The 18,936-nt window shown below is 38.0% G+C and overlaps 1 protein-coding gene across 1 annotated transcript in view; it reads left to right on the top strand.

Annotated features, from left to right (window-relative positions):
• Positions 1 to 18,936, top strand: part of LOC141439943 (hemicentin-2-like) — a 70,475-nt gene that overhangs the window by 12,156 nt on the left and 39,383 nt on the right. Inside the window, exons 4-6 of the mRNA XM_074104407.1 lie at positions 9,586 to 9,776; positions 11,702 to 11,786; positions 12,726 to 12,934. Coding sequence (XP_073960508.1) covers positions 9,586 to 9,776; positions 11,702 to 11,786; positions 12,726 to 12,934 — 485 coding nt within the window. The remainder of the gene's footprint in view (positions 1 to 9,585; positions 9,777 to 11,701; positions 11,787 to 12,725; positions 12,935 to 18,936) is intronic.

Raw genomic sequence — 18,936 nt, 5'->3', positions numbered from 1 at the left:
AACGAATCGTTGGAAGAAAGGTTCACGCAGTTACAACTGAAAGAAGTGGAGAAAGAAATATAAATCGTTGGTGTGACACAAACAAAGAATGAACACGGATGATTTAGTAACAAAACTTGCCGAAAAATTCGAATTGAGTCAAATACTAAATACTATTGACGTAAAAAGTGCAAGTTGGTCAAGAAATGGAAGGAGAAACTCGCTCCCGGCACAGAATACTATAATAGTACTAACGTACAGAATGGCCACGCTCCGCCCCGCACCGGTTCGAGTTACCCCACCCCTCAAGCGCAGATTGCAGTAAAACCGCAGGAAAGCAGTCGGGTGCGCAACGCGATGTATGTCGGCCGCACGGCACTAAGTGAGCAGTAATTTTGCGAAATGGTAACGGTGCCCTACCTACTTCCTTTTTCTAAATAAATAATGATTTCTGAGATTATCGCGATTAATACATGAAATAACTACCTACTTACTTATCGAATAATTCGTTTAAGTTTGTAGTCGTATATCTATTGTAATTGAAAATAATAATGCTTAAATACACAGACAGACATATTTTAAGTAGGTTAAAATAAATAGGTAAGGTTAACGATTACATTTTTATTTGCATATATCTAAACCATGTCTACATATAAGTACCTTTAAATGTCATTGGTAGCACTTTAGTACTATAGGGTTTTGCGATAGTCAGCTCTGTGTATCTCACGCACACATTGATGCGTGTACAGACGTCGTCGTGCCTATGTAGATTCAAGAACGCGTATTTTGTACGGCGTGGCCGCACTGTGCCCACGGTCTACTGTAGTTAAACTACGTTCTAGAAACGCCCATAGCGAGTGGCTAAAACAAAAGAAGATGCGCTTGTTAAATAAGAATATATACTTATGCGAACGCAAAATGATCGACTATCATTACATAAACTTTTCTGGAATACTAAAACTGCACTAAAGGGAAAATATAAGTACATATGGGTGCAAGATCTGAAAGTTTTAATAATAAAAAAGGCAGATAAATCGAAGATCTATAATGTTAAATCGGACGCCTACCTTACGAAGCATTTATGCGCGGAAGATGCGAGCGCAGGAAATTAAGATGTGTGAACACACTGGGTGATTGTGTGGTATAAAATTCAACGATCTATTAAGAAACATGAAAGAAAATGTTGAGTTTAACAAATTTGATGATGTGGATAAATGGAGTAACTACGTAAATAAAAACTCAGAAAAAAAATCAGATAATTCATTTAAACATTAGATCATAACGAAAAAACTACAATGAGTTACTATGTTTATTATACGTTATACCTATCCAATTTATTAAAAGTTTAAACAAACCGATTTCATCAAAATTCTTGTAAACACCCACTGGATCGAATCAGTAAGAAAGAAAGAAAGAAATAAAGAAAATGCGTTTATTGCCAACAATTAGATAGGTATATAATGCATATTACACAAGAAGGGTACCTACTCTAAAAATTAAGTTAAGTACTTCTAAGTCCAGAAATGAGAAAATTCTATATAACCTTCACCTCCCTATTTCAACCCCTTAGGGAGTGAATTTCTAAAAATCCTTTCTTAATGCTCATTAATATCATAAAAAGAACCCCTGTACCAAATTTGAAATTTCTAGGTCCAGCGGTTTGGGCTGTGCGTTAATTTATAAGTCAGTCAGTCAGTCAGACAGTCAGTCACTCAGTCAGTCAGACAGTCAGTCAGTTTCTTCTTTTATATATATAGATGTACAAAGTTTCTTATTCATCCAGCACGTTGTTTTTAAGTACGTACCAGCAGTTGGCTGGAATGGAGTAACTCGCGTTCTGGCAACAATTAAGTAATTTAACAGCCATAACCAACTTATTTAGCAGTAATATTAACTGCGGTACAATTTATTTATTGAATCAGGCGTTACTTTGCGGAGGTCCATATCAATGAACTAAAAGAATTTCCTTGCTCACCCGCGACCTTACGATAGCTAAGCTTATGCAAAATATGCGTGTTCATGCAACAAACATGCATGCATGCGTGTCTAACAACTGGTAGCATCCCAACTAACATTTGGCGATAAGAATAAGCTCTATAACCGCCGTTTATTAGTTCTTTTAAAATCCTATAGCTCTAGCACGACCTAAAAATTAGCGATATAGCACGCTATAACTCTCTTATAGTCCGATTTTGGCACAGACGTTATTACTTAGAGGCTCTTTAGTAGAAGGATTTTACTCCAATAGTAGTAAACAAGTGGTATAATAGTACTACAGTAGCGACGCATATTACCAAAGGAGCTAATAAAGAGCCACAACAGCCGTAACTTGTGCCAAGGGTGCTATGAAACCTGTAGAATGTTTTCTTATATCACTTAAAGCGCAACAAAAAAGCTACAGTGGTGAAAACAAACTCTTTGCGTGATAGTGTACTCTTTTGTATTCAATTTTATAGAAATACTAGCTTTTACCCGCGGCTTTGCCCGCGTGGAATTCGGTTATCACGCGCTGTTCCCTCGGGAACTGTGCATTTTTTCGGGATAAAAAGTAGCCTAGGAAACTATCCTGGCCCGTAAACTATCTCTATGCCAAAAATAACGTCGATCTGTCGCTCCATTTCGACGTGAAAGATGGACAAACATACAAACAAACAACAAACATATTTTTTTCTGTAACCTTTTGTTTTCCTTTTGTACAATAAAGAGTATAAATAAACAAACAAACATACGAAACCACAAACACACTTTTGCATATATCATATATTAGTAAAGATTATGCTTGTACCTGTTTGCTACACCATATTGTTGAAATTGTATTGAGACTTATTTATATCTACAACATGCTTAGTACATGTATTTATGGCAAATAAAGAAACTGAACTGAACTTAAAATATAATGCGTGCATACAAAATTTGAGGGTTGCCCTCGATTTCCCTGAGATCCCGTCATCAGATCCTGATTTGGTGACAGTGGAATCACCTTGGGAGTATACTCTTTCGAATAAAAAAAGAATTTTTAAAATTGGTCCCCAATTGACCGACAAATTGGTGAACATACATAAAAAAAAAATATAGTGGAATGCATGACCTTCTCCTTTTTTTGAAGTCGGTTGAAGAGCCTTTTGTGACCTACTTACAATAGAAACTTTTGAATTTTTTCATTTTAGCTTTCTACAACCAGTAAAACGCAAAATCCCGTTTTTTCCCGTTTCCGTAAGATTTTTCGAAAATGCTCTCTTAATGCTCCCTAACACTCCCCAAGCAACCTACGCGCCGAATTTCAGCTTTCCACGACCTGCAAAACGAAAAATCCCGTTTTTTCCCGTTCCCGTGGGAATTTTGGAAAGTCCTCTCTCAATGCTCTTTTACACTCTCCAAGCCACCCACATGCCAAATTTCAGCTTTCTACGACCAGTATAACGAAAAATCGATCCCGTTGAACTGAATATAAATCCCGTTTTTTCCTTATCGCGTGGGAATTTCCAAAAATCCTTAAAACTGATTGTAACTATTATAATCATTTACTTCTATGCCAAATTTGAAGTCTCTGATAATTAAAGTTACGGAAATTGGGTCATTATTTGAAAAATATATATATGTATCCCATTTATTCACTATCCCGTGGGAATTTCGGAAAATCCTGAAAACTGTTTTTAGTTGTTAGTATTATCTATTTGCATTCCAAATTTGAAGTTTCTAATAATTATAGTTACGGAAATAGGGTCATTTTGAAGTGAAAATATAAATCCCATTTATTGCCTATCCCGTGGGAATTTCGAAAAATACTTCCTTAGTGCGCGTCTACACCTATCAAGCAATATATATTCCAAATTTCAAGTTTCTAGGACTAGCGGTTTGGGCTGTGCGTTGATCTATAAGTCAGTCAGTCAGTCAGTTTCTTCTTTTATATATATAGACTAGCTTTTGCCCGCGGCTTCGCTCGCGTTAAATTTGGAGTAACATACATTTACTTTTTGCGATCCTTTTTACGTGTTTTGATTATTTTTTCGGAGGATTATATGGAAATACAAATACAGACAGTTTTTTTTACAGATGGTGCAAATTTTGTAATACAAAAATCGACCTACATACGTAATTAATTATGATTCTTACCAACTTTGAAACCCTGCTTCGCTGATTCAGGGTTGGAATTTTAGAAAACGCTAAAGTACATACTACTCGTTTCTTTTGCCCGCGACTTCATACACGATATAGGATTATATCCCGAGAAATTGTAAAGTTCCCGCGGGACATGAATTACTGTTAAGATCTATTTTAATATTCTTAATTGTCGATTAGAGACACATTGTAGCTTTCTATTATTGAAATAATTTTGAAAATCTGCCTCAAAATTGAAACTTATTTTTAGTATGCGGAAAGTTTGTAATTTTTTTTAAAGTAAGTAGTCTAATGTCAATCTGGGATAGTGTATCTTTCTATTGATAAAATAATTATTTAAATCAGCTTAATAGTTTCAGAGATGACCCCCAACAAACAAAGAAACAAACAAAGTTGAGATATTTTCCTATTCTTTCTATTTCTCTAATCTTTGCCCTAGTGCACCTCTGCATTACTTTAGGTCCATCTATGCCAAATTTCACACCGTAGCATGCTGAACGTTTGTGTTGCTCTGAAGATGAGCTCTGGTTGAGTTCGAAACGCGTCAGTGTAAAGTGGTGGTGGTGATAGATGGATTTGTGTGATTTGTGTGTTCTTACAGTGTGAGGGTGGAGGAACTGCATGAACACAAATTGCATGGGCACCAAAGTAGCTATCATAAAGATCGCGGGTGGGCAAAGTAATTGTGTCAGCTTGTTGAACGTACATGTGAAATTTCGTATCTATGCTATCAGCCCTTGAGGAGTTCCGTCATCAGCAGACGACCCTGGCTGCAGCATCAGGCGGTGTATATCATATAAACGCATTGTCATTTAAATTTAACAATAATCTAAAGTCTTTTGCGTGTGCCATCAACTTTTGAGAAGTTCCCTTCTACGGAGACGATCCTCGCCAGGATGAGCAGGATGTCACTGCTTAATAATTGTTACCAGATTACATCAGTTTGCCAAATCTCGAATCCCCAGTTTTATTGGTTTAGCTTATGCGTTTTCTGATTCAGTTGGTAAGTATATAAAATCCTCTTTATTCGTTTTATCCCGTGGGATATTCGGAAAATCTTTGAAACAGTTTTTACCTACCTGCATGCCAAATTTGAAGTTTCTTATATTTATAATAACGGAGTTAGGGCCACTTTGAAGCGAAAATATAAATCCCATTTTATTCCCTATCCCGTGGGAATTTCGAGAAATCCTGAAAATTGTTTTTAGCTGTTAGTATTACCTACTTGCATGCCAAATTTGAAGTTTCTAATAATTATAGTTGCGCAAATATGGCCATTTTGAAGTGAAAATATAAATCCCATTTTATTTCCTATCCCGTGGGAATTTTGATAAATCCTGAAAACAGTTTATAGCTGTTAGTATTACCTACTTGTTTACCAATTTGAAGTATCTAATAATTATAGTTACGGAAATAGGGTCATTAATTAAAAGTGAAAATATCAATCCCATTTATTCACTATCCCGTGGGAATTTCGTAAAATTCTGAAAAGTGTTTTTAGCTGTTAGTATTACCTACGTGCATGCTAGATTTGAAGTTTCTAATAATTATAATTACTGAAATAGGATAATTTCGAAGTGAAAACATAAATCCCATTTATTCCCTATCCCGTGGGAATTTCGAAAAATCCTTTCTTAGTGCGCGTTTACACCTATTAAGGAACATATAATCCAAATTTCCAGTTTCTAGACCCAGCGGTTTGGGCTGTGCGTTGATCTATAAGTCAGTCAGTCAGTTTCTTCTTTTATATATATACCTAGATTTCTATCTGGAAATAAACATGTGTCATTAATAACAAAACACGAGTGCTGTGTGCTATAATATTGTAATGGCGACGGGAAAGACATTAAAAACGGTAAATGCGAGATTTTAATATCAATTATTTTTATGTAGATACGTGAAAAACTATTGCGATCGTAAGTTTTCTGTTATTATATATGATATTGTTACGTTCGTGGGGTGGGTTCATGATTGAAAAGCACTTTTAACACCGATGAATCAGAGTAGGATTTATTTTCACACTGTTACTTAACTTTACGAAGCCGAAGCCGTGGTGGCCTAGTGGTTTGACCTATCGCCTCTCAAGCAGAGGGTCGTGGGTTCGCACCCCGGCTCGCACCTCTGAGTTTTTCGAAATTCATGTGCGGGATTACATTTGAAATTTACCACGAGCTTTGCGGTGAAGGAAAACATCGTGAGGAAACCTGCACAAACCTGCGAAGCGATTCAATGGTGCGTGCGAAGTTCCCAATCCGCACTGGGCCCGCGTGGGAACTATGGCCCAAGCCCTCTTGTTCTGAGAGGAGGCCTGTGCCCAGCAGTGGGACGTATATAGGCTGGGATGATGATGATGACTTAACTTTACAAAACACTTAAAAACAGTTCACAGTAATTTCTCACTCTAAAACTCACTTACAAGTCACTTTGATTCTTTTCGATGTTTATCGCTCGGTATCGCATTCGAAACTCACTCCGCCGCAACCTCGCCCGGCTTATATACCCCCGGTGAAACGGTCCACAAAGTTCGAGAACAGTCCAGCTAGGACGTCATACCAACATCTCGAATGTTCCGGAAACGAGTAGAGTGTCTGTCTCTTTCATGTGCTATCTCTCTCACACAGTTACTAGAATATTCCGGAAATAGGATCATCTCTCTGTCTCTCTCACACATATAGGTTATCCTTGTCACACACCTTCTCGAATGTTCTCAGTATAGCTGTCTCTTTGTAATCGTGCTATCTCTTTCACTCCTATTGAAAATTTCGCCATATACTGAAATGTACTTCAGAGGCCCATAAGGGGTCCTGAAAACGCCTGAAAATGGGTTTTCAGGTTATGGCGTCATCGGATAGAGGGTGGCCTGAAACGGACTGAAAACATGTTTCAGGCGCCTGAAAACAACGGCAACTTGGGTGAAATTTTGATAAACTAATATGTGATAGAGCATCCCCTGAAACGGTCTGAAACGGTATTTCAGCCTACTGAAAACGCCTCCAAGGGGTCGAAAAACACGATCAAAGTTAATCACCTAACCCACGCTAAACAATATTTTACATCTCAATTTTCAAGCGCCTTAGAAATTTATACGTTTTGATTAAAATTTTAGACAGTAAAAATACTACGGTCATTTTTTTTTTCGAATTGTTAATTTAACGGGTTAGGTTTTCAAATAGGAGTACTAAAGTCACTAGATCTTATATTTTTGAAGACTATATTACAGTAAATTGAACTTAGTTTCCATGATGTGTCTGGAATTTTAAGGTTATTATTTGTAAACAAAAATGGCGTTATTATCTCTAACCCTTAATTATTCCGATATCTCTTTTGCATCGATAGTAAGGATATAGCAGTGATTTTAAACACTTAAAATGATTATTAACACCTTTTAATGGAGTTTAGTTCTGTATGAGTTAAAAAAGATATATCGAAACCTAATTTCCAACTTTTAGCTTCCAGTAATCATGTTAAACAGCTTTTGGTCCTATAATAGGGCCTCTTACATATGAAGCATCTTAAACGCGCTTAAAGAGTAAGTAACGTTCACATAAACGTTCTTAAAGAACTTGAAGCTCTTAAAGAGCTGTACTTTCAATTTCTATTATAGCACCACAAACGCTAAAACAGCTACACAGTGTTTAAACGGGGTACACTAACTCCATTATATCACTCTCTCATTGGGAGTTATTAGAATTACCATTATAACCTTTATGTAGCTTTAGGATTTTCCTACGGCTTATTTAACACTATAGGCGACATTTAGCACTAGAAGGTAAACATAACACTCTTACAGAGCGATAGCGTTAAGAAGCGTTAGTAGACACTCCAAAAGAGCACTCAGTGATAAAATCACTCTATAGCAACTACAATCTACAACGTGATAACTTATAGCACCACTTTACAGCTTCGAGCTATTATATTTTTCTAATTTCTATTAAATCACTTTACTATCGTCAGTTGACTAATGTATTCAATTAGCTCCATAGTGTCACCAAAAACTATTACTGTAGACCTTATAAAGCTATTATAAGACTCAAAGCTACTATTTGCTCTATATTTATCGCCAAATTGTTTGTTGGGATGGTGTACGATTGTGTCACTCTGAAGATGAGCTCTGGTTGAGTTCGAAACGCGTCAGTGTAGTGTGGTGGTGGTGATAGATGGGTTTGTGTGATTTGTTCTTACAGTGTAGAGGTGGAGGAACTGCATGAACACGCATACTTTGCATAAGCTTACCTATCGTAGCTTAGCTATCGTAAGGTAGCGGGTGAGCAAGGAAATTCTTTTAGTTCATTGCCGTACAATTATTTTTGGCGTCTTTTTATACTGAAAAAGTAAATTATACATGTGGGATTTCAAAAAAATTTATTTTGACTGCAGCAACTCCAAATTCAATAAATTGTTTCCTCGGTTCTATTGAGGTACAATTTTTTTTACGTAGGTACGTACTAATTCGGTACAAATTGGGTATACATCTTTATGTCTTAAAAAATCACAAAACAGACAGTGGGGTTGCCAGGGAGCACGACGTGTATTTATCTCCAGCTATAACTATTGTGTAAGTTTATAAAACATTTTTTCAGATCTCCAATTTCTTGTCTTAGTACCGTAATTTCGTGTTGTTGCAGTGGTATAAGATCATAGCAGCTGTTTAATTTGTCCTTCATTTCATTAATGATTCCCTCAAATTTCAAAATAAAGTTCACTGACCTTTTGTCCGCGTCCTCCTTCCCACCTCGTCTTCAATTTTGTAGGTGCCATGTCTAGAATTCGTGTGTAGTTTTGTCAAAAATATAAATATTTCTTATTATAAATTAGTTTTATTACAAATAATGTCAAAAATTAAAATTAAAATGAAATGAAAATACGGAGCAATTCAAATTGGCTGTTGACAGATCCGTGAGTTGAAAAATGTGGAAGTTTGTGAGCGTGTGTGTGTGCGTATTATTTGCTACTATTTCAAGCTAAAACAGCTCTTCGGAGCTGGACCAAGACATTAGCTACTTCTTATCGCGATATTCCCACGGTATCCATGTATAAGCTCTTTAAATCTTATTGGTTAAGTCTAGAGACATGAAAATTTGCATTGGTTTTCTCAGTACGCAACATAAATGAAGACCACGTTGTACATCGAATCATGGAATCCCCATAAGAAATTCAGAAAATCCAATACTTAATTTGAATTTTATCGCTAGACCCTTATGATTTCCATTAGTGTGATAGGTATACCGTATAGGCTAGTTTGCAGTAGGTATTATTTGGATAATTATTATATCCTCAAAATACTTCCTCGTCTACTACTGACGACTGGTTAAGTAATGTGTGTTGATTTTAGATTTGAAGTAAACATTTTCATGACAATTATGGCTAAACATGTGAATCTGCAGCAATGTTAGCTACTTACATTAACACCTTTAAGCACCATGTTTATAGCGAATAAATGAATGATCATGATTATGAAATATGATTAATTATCACTTATAATTTCAGAGTTACAGGCGAAGAACCCATAGATATATATTGGGAATACGCTAAAAGCGCGACTGATGTGCCTGTACCATATCCCGCTGAAGGACCAATTTTGACAATCTCAGATGTAGAACGAGAAGATGCTGGCTTTTACACTTGCTTGGCGGTAAATGATGTTGACGAAGACAATTTTACTATGGAATTGAAGATAGGTAAATATCAAATAATATATAAGTTTAAGCAAACACCCGATAGCAGGAAGAATAATTCGTGGTCAGAAATGTATGTGCTCCAAAATTCTTAGCTACGAATTTTAAAGGAAATTCTCGGTTGCATGGGCCCTTTCCAAAGGATTGATAGATAATAAATCCTTAAATTTGGAGATAAGAATTTTGGATAAGAAAATTTGAGACATTGACTCATGTTGGCAAGAATAGGTAATAATTAAGATTACTTTTGGAGTCTTTTTGTATTTTTTATTTCAGTTCAAATTTTTGTTACTTTTACGGTCATCCCGTGAAATCTATATATTTCACACGAAAACTCAAGCTAAAACATGGATGCATAGAAAAATCAGAAAAATAGACCAGCGCTGAGAATCGAAGCCAGGTCCTCAGCAATCCGTGCTGCCCGATCCCGCCGTTATCCGTGTTGGATTTTTCTGTGTATCCATGTTTCAGCTTGTGTTTTCGTGTGAAATATTAGATTTCACGGCATTACCGTAAAAGTAACAAAAATTTGGAGTTGAAATAAAAAATACAAAAAGACTCCAAAAAATAATCTTAATTTGATTGCTTAATAGCGACAGCTCTTGTCCCTGGTTAGCGGATAGTTCCAAGGGGTGTTTGATGTATCTCGACTCATCCAATAGATGGCGTTTTTACCAGTGCTCTATACTTTGTTCTAAGATAACACAGCATGGTTATAGCTACAGTAAAAACTACATGACATTGATGCTTCCTACGAAGTGACTTTTAATCCCGATAAATGCCGCCAAACGTTCCGTTACAATATGGAAACGCTGTAGGTAGCTAGGTACACTTTACAGTACCTACATGGAAGTTCAGAAAGTAAGACTAATCAGGCGGGAGTCGGGGCGCGTTGGAAGGCGCGTGGCGCGTAAGGTGGTTGGGTGTCGACCGGCGACCATTGGCTGTCTAAGTAATATATGGCGGGAGTTATGCCACACATACATATACCTTTAGGCCCCTAATCATTAGGTTGATGTCTATACATACCTACCTATGTACTTATACATATTTTTGATGCTAAATCTATGCCCTTTAATGTACAAGTAAAGAAATAAAAGCTTGTAATAATGAAGTAAAATACGATGAGTTGATTCTTGAAGGTATACGAGCAAATTTATGAGCGCTCAAAAGAAGTTCGACAGATGGTTTTTATATTCTAAAAATCTCGTTGAGGTAACGATGCCTAAGCATTAAAACGATTTTCAGTATAAAATTATGGATTACCCCCTTTTTGCACCTCTAAACTACTTTCTACAATAGAAAATGTTAGTTTTTTTTTAAGTTGGACCGATATTTTGTGTTCTAACTACAAAATTTAATATTGTACCTATTGATTGTATCCGTTTGCAGTACCAGATAAGCGATTTACCATATCAATGAAACGATTTTCAGTAAAATTATGGTTTACCCCCTTTTTTGCACCAGCGTCTGCAGCGAACATAAACAGTGTTAACCGCCGTAGCTGATGTAATTAAAATCCAGTATGCGTCACAAGATTTATTTATTCTTCCAGACATTTACCTTTACACTTCTTTTCTATATTTTTTTCCTCCATTCCAAATATTATCCTCTACCTCACTCCCGGACTCACCCACTTCTCGTTTTTCTCTCCCTATCTACCCTCTCTCTTCTTTTATCAAAATGTTGCCAAGTTATAAATTAAAGTTCTACAGACAGAACTAACAATAGTCTAATAATTAATAAAAGTTAACAACAGTAAAAACGTTTGTTTTTTTTTAAGTTGGACTGATATTTTGTATATTATATTTAATATTGTATTGATTGTGTCCGTTTGCAGTACCCGATTAGCAATTTACCTATATATCCCGATATCTATAAAGAAGACCGTATTAAGATAACGTTTTTAACAATGATTTTCTTTTTAGGTAACGATGAAAGAGCTCCAAAAATTGCCAAAGATCAAGATGAGGTAGAAATTGATATTGGTGACCAGTTGGAATTAAATTGCGAGTAAGTAATGTCAAAAAGCTCGTACCTATTGCTCGATGAAGTGGTCAGCGTGCCGAAAGAGGCAGCGTAGGTAGCCTCTCCACTGCCCACTGGACTGGCCTGGAGAAGGTTGCAGGAGTCCAGTGGAAATAGGCGGCGCAAGACCAGTCATTGTGGAGTTTTAGGGAAGGTTGCTACGTCCAGCAGTGGACGTCTTCCGGCTAGTGATGGAGTTGATGACGGGTGCCCAGCCCATCAATCTGTAAGTAAGTATAAAAACTTTTTGTCCAAAACAAAAGCTCAAGTAAATCTCTTTTATCTTACAACTAATTGCCAAACTGTTCGATAGCATGAAGCTTAAGGTATGGTATAAATGAAATGACACTCCTTTAGCTTAACACCTTTTGTCACAGTGTTCGTAAGAAATAAGATAAGTAGGTACGTTTATTGTTAAAAACGTGTAGGTAGGTACAGTTGCGATAGTATTTTTGAGTTGCGAAAAATTTGGTTTCCAAGTCCACGGGATCGCATTTTTTGAATGTGTTTATTTAATTTTCTATAAAATTCCTCTGAAGCGAAACCTACAGAGAACTTGATCAATTGCGCTTCTGAGGAAACGCGAACATGATGAAACTCGAAGAGGATGGATGGCGAATCTGAAGCAATGGGAATGTAATAATGATGAAATGAGAAATAGAAGACTTCGCACAACCCTACTTTTTATAAGTATAGAAGTAGATTACCTAGTATCAGTGGGATAGCAGAATGACCCAGATAAACACCCTTATGCTCTTTTTTTGGGAGAGGGAGGGGGGTGTTTGACCACAGCGATGATCAGGCAGGCAGGAGTCAGGATGCGGTCTGCAAATTTCAAACGTATCACCCCCATCACCCTGGGCTGGGAGCTCAGTCTAATTATCGATTTAAAATACAAATCAATATTTACTGTCATTTTTACAGACTTCTTGAAGGTGAATCAGGCGCAACATTAATAAGGTGGAGATTTAAAAGCAAACAATCGAGAGCATTCAGAAAAATTGAAAATAATTCTCTGGTTAAAAATAAACTTATAATAAATTCAGTAACAGAAGGGAATTATGGATCCTACCAGTGTGTGGCGCGAAACAAAAAAGGACGAGATGTGCATATTATTAGAGTCACGATTAAAGGTAAAATTTATAATATTGTAACAATGGCTTCTACCCACGATTAGATTTGGGTTGATTTCATTTATTTGTTCATTTATTCGGGGCGCCAACAGCGACACACCATTATTACATTTATAAAACTTGTTACACCCAGGGTGCCTCCTAAAGACCAAGTCATCTACCAAATATAAAAAAAAAAAAATATTTATTTATTTTATTTAGAAGCCTGTAGAGGTGTCCCACTGCTGGGCAAAGGCCCCCCCATGTCCTCCATTCTACCCTTTCTTGGGCGATCTCTGGCCAGCTGCGAAGAAAGGCGTGCAGATCGTCCCGCCATCGACGCCTGGGTCTGCCACGCCGCCGAAGTCCATTTTGTGGTATCCAGTCTGTGGTTATTTTAGCCCACCTATTGGGTTCCATACGGCTGACGTGGCCTGCCCAGTCCCATTTCAGCCTGGCAGTCTTGACACCCACATCACGTTTAGAATACTTGCACCTAGTGCTGACATTTTGGTGATAGATATTTTTTTAACCAACTTCAAAAAAGGAGGAGGTTCTATGTTCCCATGTTTGTAATTTTTTTTAATGTATGTTCACCGATTCCTCCGATTCTTTTTTATTCGAAAGAGTGTTCTTCTGAAGTAGTCTCATTGTCACTAAGTCAAGATCTGATGATGGAAGCCTAGAGAAATTGGGGGCAAAACTCAAATTTTATAGGCACACCTATAGCGATTTTGGCATTTTTAGCATTAAAATGAGCATTTACATTCAGAAAGTATAATTTGGTAACCTGGACCTGATGAAGAAGACCGTAGATGACCAATGGAACTCATCAAAGCTAAGTACGTACCTAATGCTCGCTCGTCTATAAACGATCATGATTATATTGAAGAAGAAGCTTTAAGTTAATGATTCTTTCGAACTGATCTGAAGCCAGAAGGTATAGGCCGATCGGGCTACGTTATTTTGAGGTAACAAGTTTCAAGAATTCTAAAGTTTCTTATTTTTTGCCTGTGGGTACAGCCGTACCTATGAAGCTTATTATAGCGTTTTGTGTCATTTTTGTCGTCTACATTTTCAGTAATTTGATGATTTGTGATTGTTTTTGTTGTATTTAAATAAATCTCGCAAAATAAATTAAAAGTTAAAAATAATTATGGCATCATATCTAGGATAGCCTGTGGAGTATGTAAACCAAATTTGTGTCATTTTCGTCCAATGCAAACTGTTATAGGGTCAGTATGTATAAATGGTGTGAATAAAAATTACAGTTTATGAAATATTTATTTCCTATTTCAGATTACTTACATACGCCTATAAAAAAAATGTGCCAAATTAGACCATACAATTTTAAGATTTTAAATTATTTTGTTTTCTTAAGCTACAAACGCTTCAAAAAAATATTACAGTCATTACAGTTCACATATTCTATATCATAAATGCATGATAAATCGACATTGTAAATTTGTGTCATTTTCGCCCACGATATTTAAATGAATAAAACATAAAAACAAATGGTTGCGGTCGAAACGGGCCGCGCGGTCAAGCGGCGGGGGTGACGGGGAGCATACGCACGCAAACACGTTCGTTCGGTACGATTTCCTCTATGGGAAGCATTCATATTACATAATACAAGTACTGTCGTCGCATGGAAGTAGACAATTGCTGGCTGAGTATGAGTATTAAGCGAACGAACTTGTGAGTCCGTTTAACTATACAAAGCCAGCAATTGCTATTGCAGCCGAGACTAATATAAACATTTTCTCAAAATGTATTACGATATTTAATTTTATAAAAAACTGCAGGTGTATTTTCCACTGAAAACACCACGAGCTGTTTCAGACACATTAAAAAAAGTCCGAGGTTCTAACAAAATAACTGATAATGGGTATCAGTTGTTTTGTTTTGTTTTCTTTTGTTATTTTGATTTGCTAGATGTTTTGTTATTTTGTTTCTGCTTATGGGAACCAGATTGAATTGGCTGTAGGTACAGCAGGGCTACTAAGTACGAAACTCGAAACTCGAAGTTCGTATCGTACCGTCCCTCTCGCTCTCGTATTAAATACTATAATGTCAGAGGGACCGCACGACGCGAACTTCAAGTTTCGAGTTTCGTAGTAGCCCTGACTTGTGCCAACTTAGATATTACCGTGGCGTGCCGTGGCCAAGTTTGAGACTTGATAATAATAAAATTTATATGCGACATTGTTGTCGAGTATAGCGATCCTGCAATGTTTTTAACTCTTTCATTTTTTTTCGCTGGCCTTAAACTATGCACTTCGCCTATTACATAACTTAATGAGTATTGAATTGACTGACTTTTATCTCCGCTACGTAATGAACAATATTCATAACTTTATTTTTTTGCATACTCTGAATGTAGTACCTATTTAAATAATTAAGTATGTAAATAATAGGTACCTACATTAATTTAAGAATCAAAAAGGCTGATAGTTATATATAAAAAAGGTTGCCTGGAAGCGTAGAGCAACGCGGGCGGAAGGGAGTAGCCATTCGACGCGTTCCCCTCTGTCAAAGTACAAGCCTAACTGGGCATACGAATTTTATAAAATAAAACAAGGCGCTCTAGGATTTCTAACTAGACCGAATCGAGTCGCGCGAGTGAACGCAGCGGTGCTAAAAATGCCGAATTGTTCAGTTTTCTGCTGTTTAAAGAGATCTGGGACATCAAGCTTGCAAAATGATGGTGTTACATTTCACATGAAAGTTAATTGTTATGGTATTATTGTTATTATTCGGGCGTAACTCCCGTAGGTACTAGGCTTTGGTTATGGGCAGTTTCAGGTTTGACGGAAAGCTTTTCAAATGCATAATCGTATTAATAAATATAAAATATCTGAAAGAAACACGTTTTCAAATCGATGTTTTTTTATTTTTGTTGTGATTTTTTTTCGGCCGCTAACTTTAATTCTACCTTTTCTTCAAAACTAAAATAAAGTTACTGGACAGTTGAAGCGTTGATCAAAAGCGCTCAACGTGCGTAATAACATGCCACAAAATACTGGAGAGGTTTGTATTTGCTATTTGCAACATGTTGTATTTCTTATTTTATTACAAAAAAAAATACACCGCTTTCATTAAATCGGGTGTGTCTCCTAGACTAGATGAGGTTAGTTAACAGTTGCAGCTTTAGTAGAAAGCTTTTAGTATCCAGTGTTATTTTATGGAAAGACCTGAAGAGGTTCGCATAATCCATGTTGGTGTTTTTTTCATTTTAGCTTCGAAGTTTTATATGCTGCTTGTTTTAATCTGGTGTAGCTGGCAATAATTCTCTTGCTTCACCAAACGTTCAGGTTGAATACTTCTCCCTAAATATAAACTAGTTATTGTGTTTTTTGTCAGTCGTATGAACTCACAAATGCAAATAATAACAAACTTCTTAATTGGGTTGGGTTATAATCGGCTGCTAACTTTTGGCAGCTTATTTCACACCGGTATCTCGGTAGTGCAGCCAGGATCGTCTCCTCAGAAGGTAACTCCTCAGTGATTAATGACATCGATTTGAAATTTGGTGCGAAAGTGTAGTTTAGATGACAATGAAATTACAGTCAACAAAAAGTACAGTCAGCAAAAAAGATTAACTGAAACTGAGTTAGCGTGCCTGAAGAAGGCCAGAGAAACTTGGTGTGTGTTCATGTCCTGGAGCGAACATCCCAGTTCTTCGCCATATTCAGAAAGTTTGGTGCTCCCCTCGGCTGAAAGCAACCCATGCTTCTCTATTGGAAAATAGCCCGGACGACCCTGAACGTGCCCGTCTCCTGGCGGTATCGTCCCCGGAGTCAGGCCATTGGCTCAACGCCCTCCCTTCCCGTCAGTTAGGTACGGTTCTGGATCCAAGCACCTTGAGGATAGCTATATCCTTAAGGCTTGGTTGCAGAATTTGTATCTCCCACACTTGTACCTGTGGTAAGGACGTAGATGAGCTGAGACGTTATGGCTTCTCATGCCCCAAAAGTGCTGGTCACTTATTCCGCCATGGCACCATTAATGACCTGGTCCGCCGCTCGCTTGCCACCGTCTCTGTGCCCGCAATCCTTGAACCCGTTGGCATGGCCAGAGACGATGGTAAGCGCCCTGACGGGGCTACTCTGGTGCCATGGAAGCTGGGTAGGGCTCTGGTGTGGGACGCAACGTGTGTCGACACTTTCGCGCAGTCCCACATTCAGGCAACCCACTCACAAGCGGGGGCTGACCAGGCCCAAGTTCTCAAGCGCCGCAAATACTCTTCTCTTTTAAAGGACTATGATTTTGCGGCGCTCGCAGTGGAGACAATGGGTCCCTGGTCGGCTGACATGAAGGCCTTCATGGGAGCCTTGTCGTCCCGGCTGATAGAGACCCCAGGAGACCCCAGAGCTGGCGCTTACCTCTCCCAGCGAATTTCTCTGACTGTACAGAGAGGTAATGCCGCCAGTGTGTTGGGGTCTATGCCGCAGGAGGGCCTGTTAGATGATGTTTTCTTTTTATAGTCAGGTATATTTATGTTGTTTTTATTAATTTTGTTTCCTATCATATTATTGTATCTTGTGTTGTGAATATTGTTATCAACAATGTCTATATTTGAATGCGATTGTAAAGCATTCAAATGAATGTTTATAAACAAAAAACAATCAACGAATTAACGTGGGAAAACCAAAACTTATTAGGTAGGTATCTCGGAAAAAATTGCCATGGGATAGGCATAAAATCTCGAAATGACAATAGCGCTCGACTTAAATTCATAAAATTTTGCACAGCTGTTTTTAATACGAAGTCAATGATAACTATGATGTAATTTTTGAGATTACCCACGAGAATTCAGTAAAATCTGGAAACACAATTAAACGCCACTATGTCCGTCCGACTACAGGACCAGAGCACGAAGTCTGCAGCGGGGAGTCAGATAAGGAGATGCGATCTCTCCGAAACTGTTCACCGCTGCATTGGAGGATGCTTTTAAGGTTTTGGACTGGAAAGGACGAGGCATCAACATTAATGGCGAGTACTTCGCCATTCGATTCGATTCGCCGACGATATTGTAGTCATGGCTGAGACCATGGAGGACCTCAGTGCTATGCTTGCTGACCTCAGCAAAGTTTCCGACCGAGTTGGCCTGAGAATGAACATGGGCAAGACAAAAGTCATGTCTAATGTCCATGTTGTGTCAACTCCCGTAATAGTCGGAGGCTCTGCGCTCGAAGTTGTTGACGAGTATGTGTACCTAGGACAAACGGTCCAGTTAGGTAGGTCCAACTTCGAGAAAGAGATCACTCGTCGAATCCGACTCGGCTGGGCAGCGTTCGGGAGGCTTCGCTGTGTATTTTCATCCAAATTACCGCAGTGTTTGAAGTCAAAAGTCTTTGACCAGTGTGTGTTGCCAGTGATGACATACGGATCTGAGACGTGGGCGCTAACGATGGGCCTCATGAGGAAGCTCAAAGTCACTCAAAGGGCTATGGAGAGGGCTATGCTCGGGGTTTCTCTGCGGGATAGAATCAGAAATGATGATATCCGCAATAGAACTAAGGTTACCGACATAGCTCGAAGAATTGCGAAACTGAAGTGGCAATGGGCGGGGCACATTGCTCGCAGGACTGATGGCCGATGGGGTCAAAAGGTTCTCGAATGGCGTCCGCGGACCGGGAGACGAGCCTGTCCAGCAGTGGACGTCTTTCGGCTGACATGACGATGATGATGACAATTAAACTGTCAGATTACGCGTGCGAAGCCGCGAGTAATATAAACAAACGAACGCTGCCGCCAGCCGGTGCCCCCCCTCCCGCACCCGACGTACTCTTCCCCGCGCTCGCCATCGTGCGAAGTACGTTTCGTGGTAGTTTTTTTTTTCAAATAATGGGAATCCGTGGATAGAAATGACACAAATTATGAATAATGTTTTTTTACACCGTTAATAATCAAAACACGTAAACTCTATAAACTTGATTTTCTTTTGTGGGTTTTACAGGGTATTGTATTAAAAAAAAACTATAAATATCGTGGATGAATTTGACACAAAATATTTTGGA

This window comes from Choristoneura fumiferana, chromosome 21 (genome assembly GCF_025370935.1).
Source record: "Choristoneura fumiferana chromosome 21, NRCan_CFum_1, whole genome shotgun sequence".
Classification (NCBI taxonomy): domain Eukaryota; kingdom Metazoa; phylum Arthropoda; class Insecta; order Lepidoptera; family Tortricidae; genus Choristoneura; species Choristoneura fumiferana.
The sequence above is the reverse complement of the archived record's forward strand: the minus strand, read 5'-3'. Positions and strand labels throughout refer to the sequence as shown.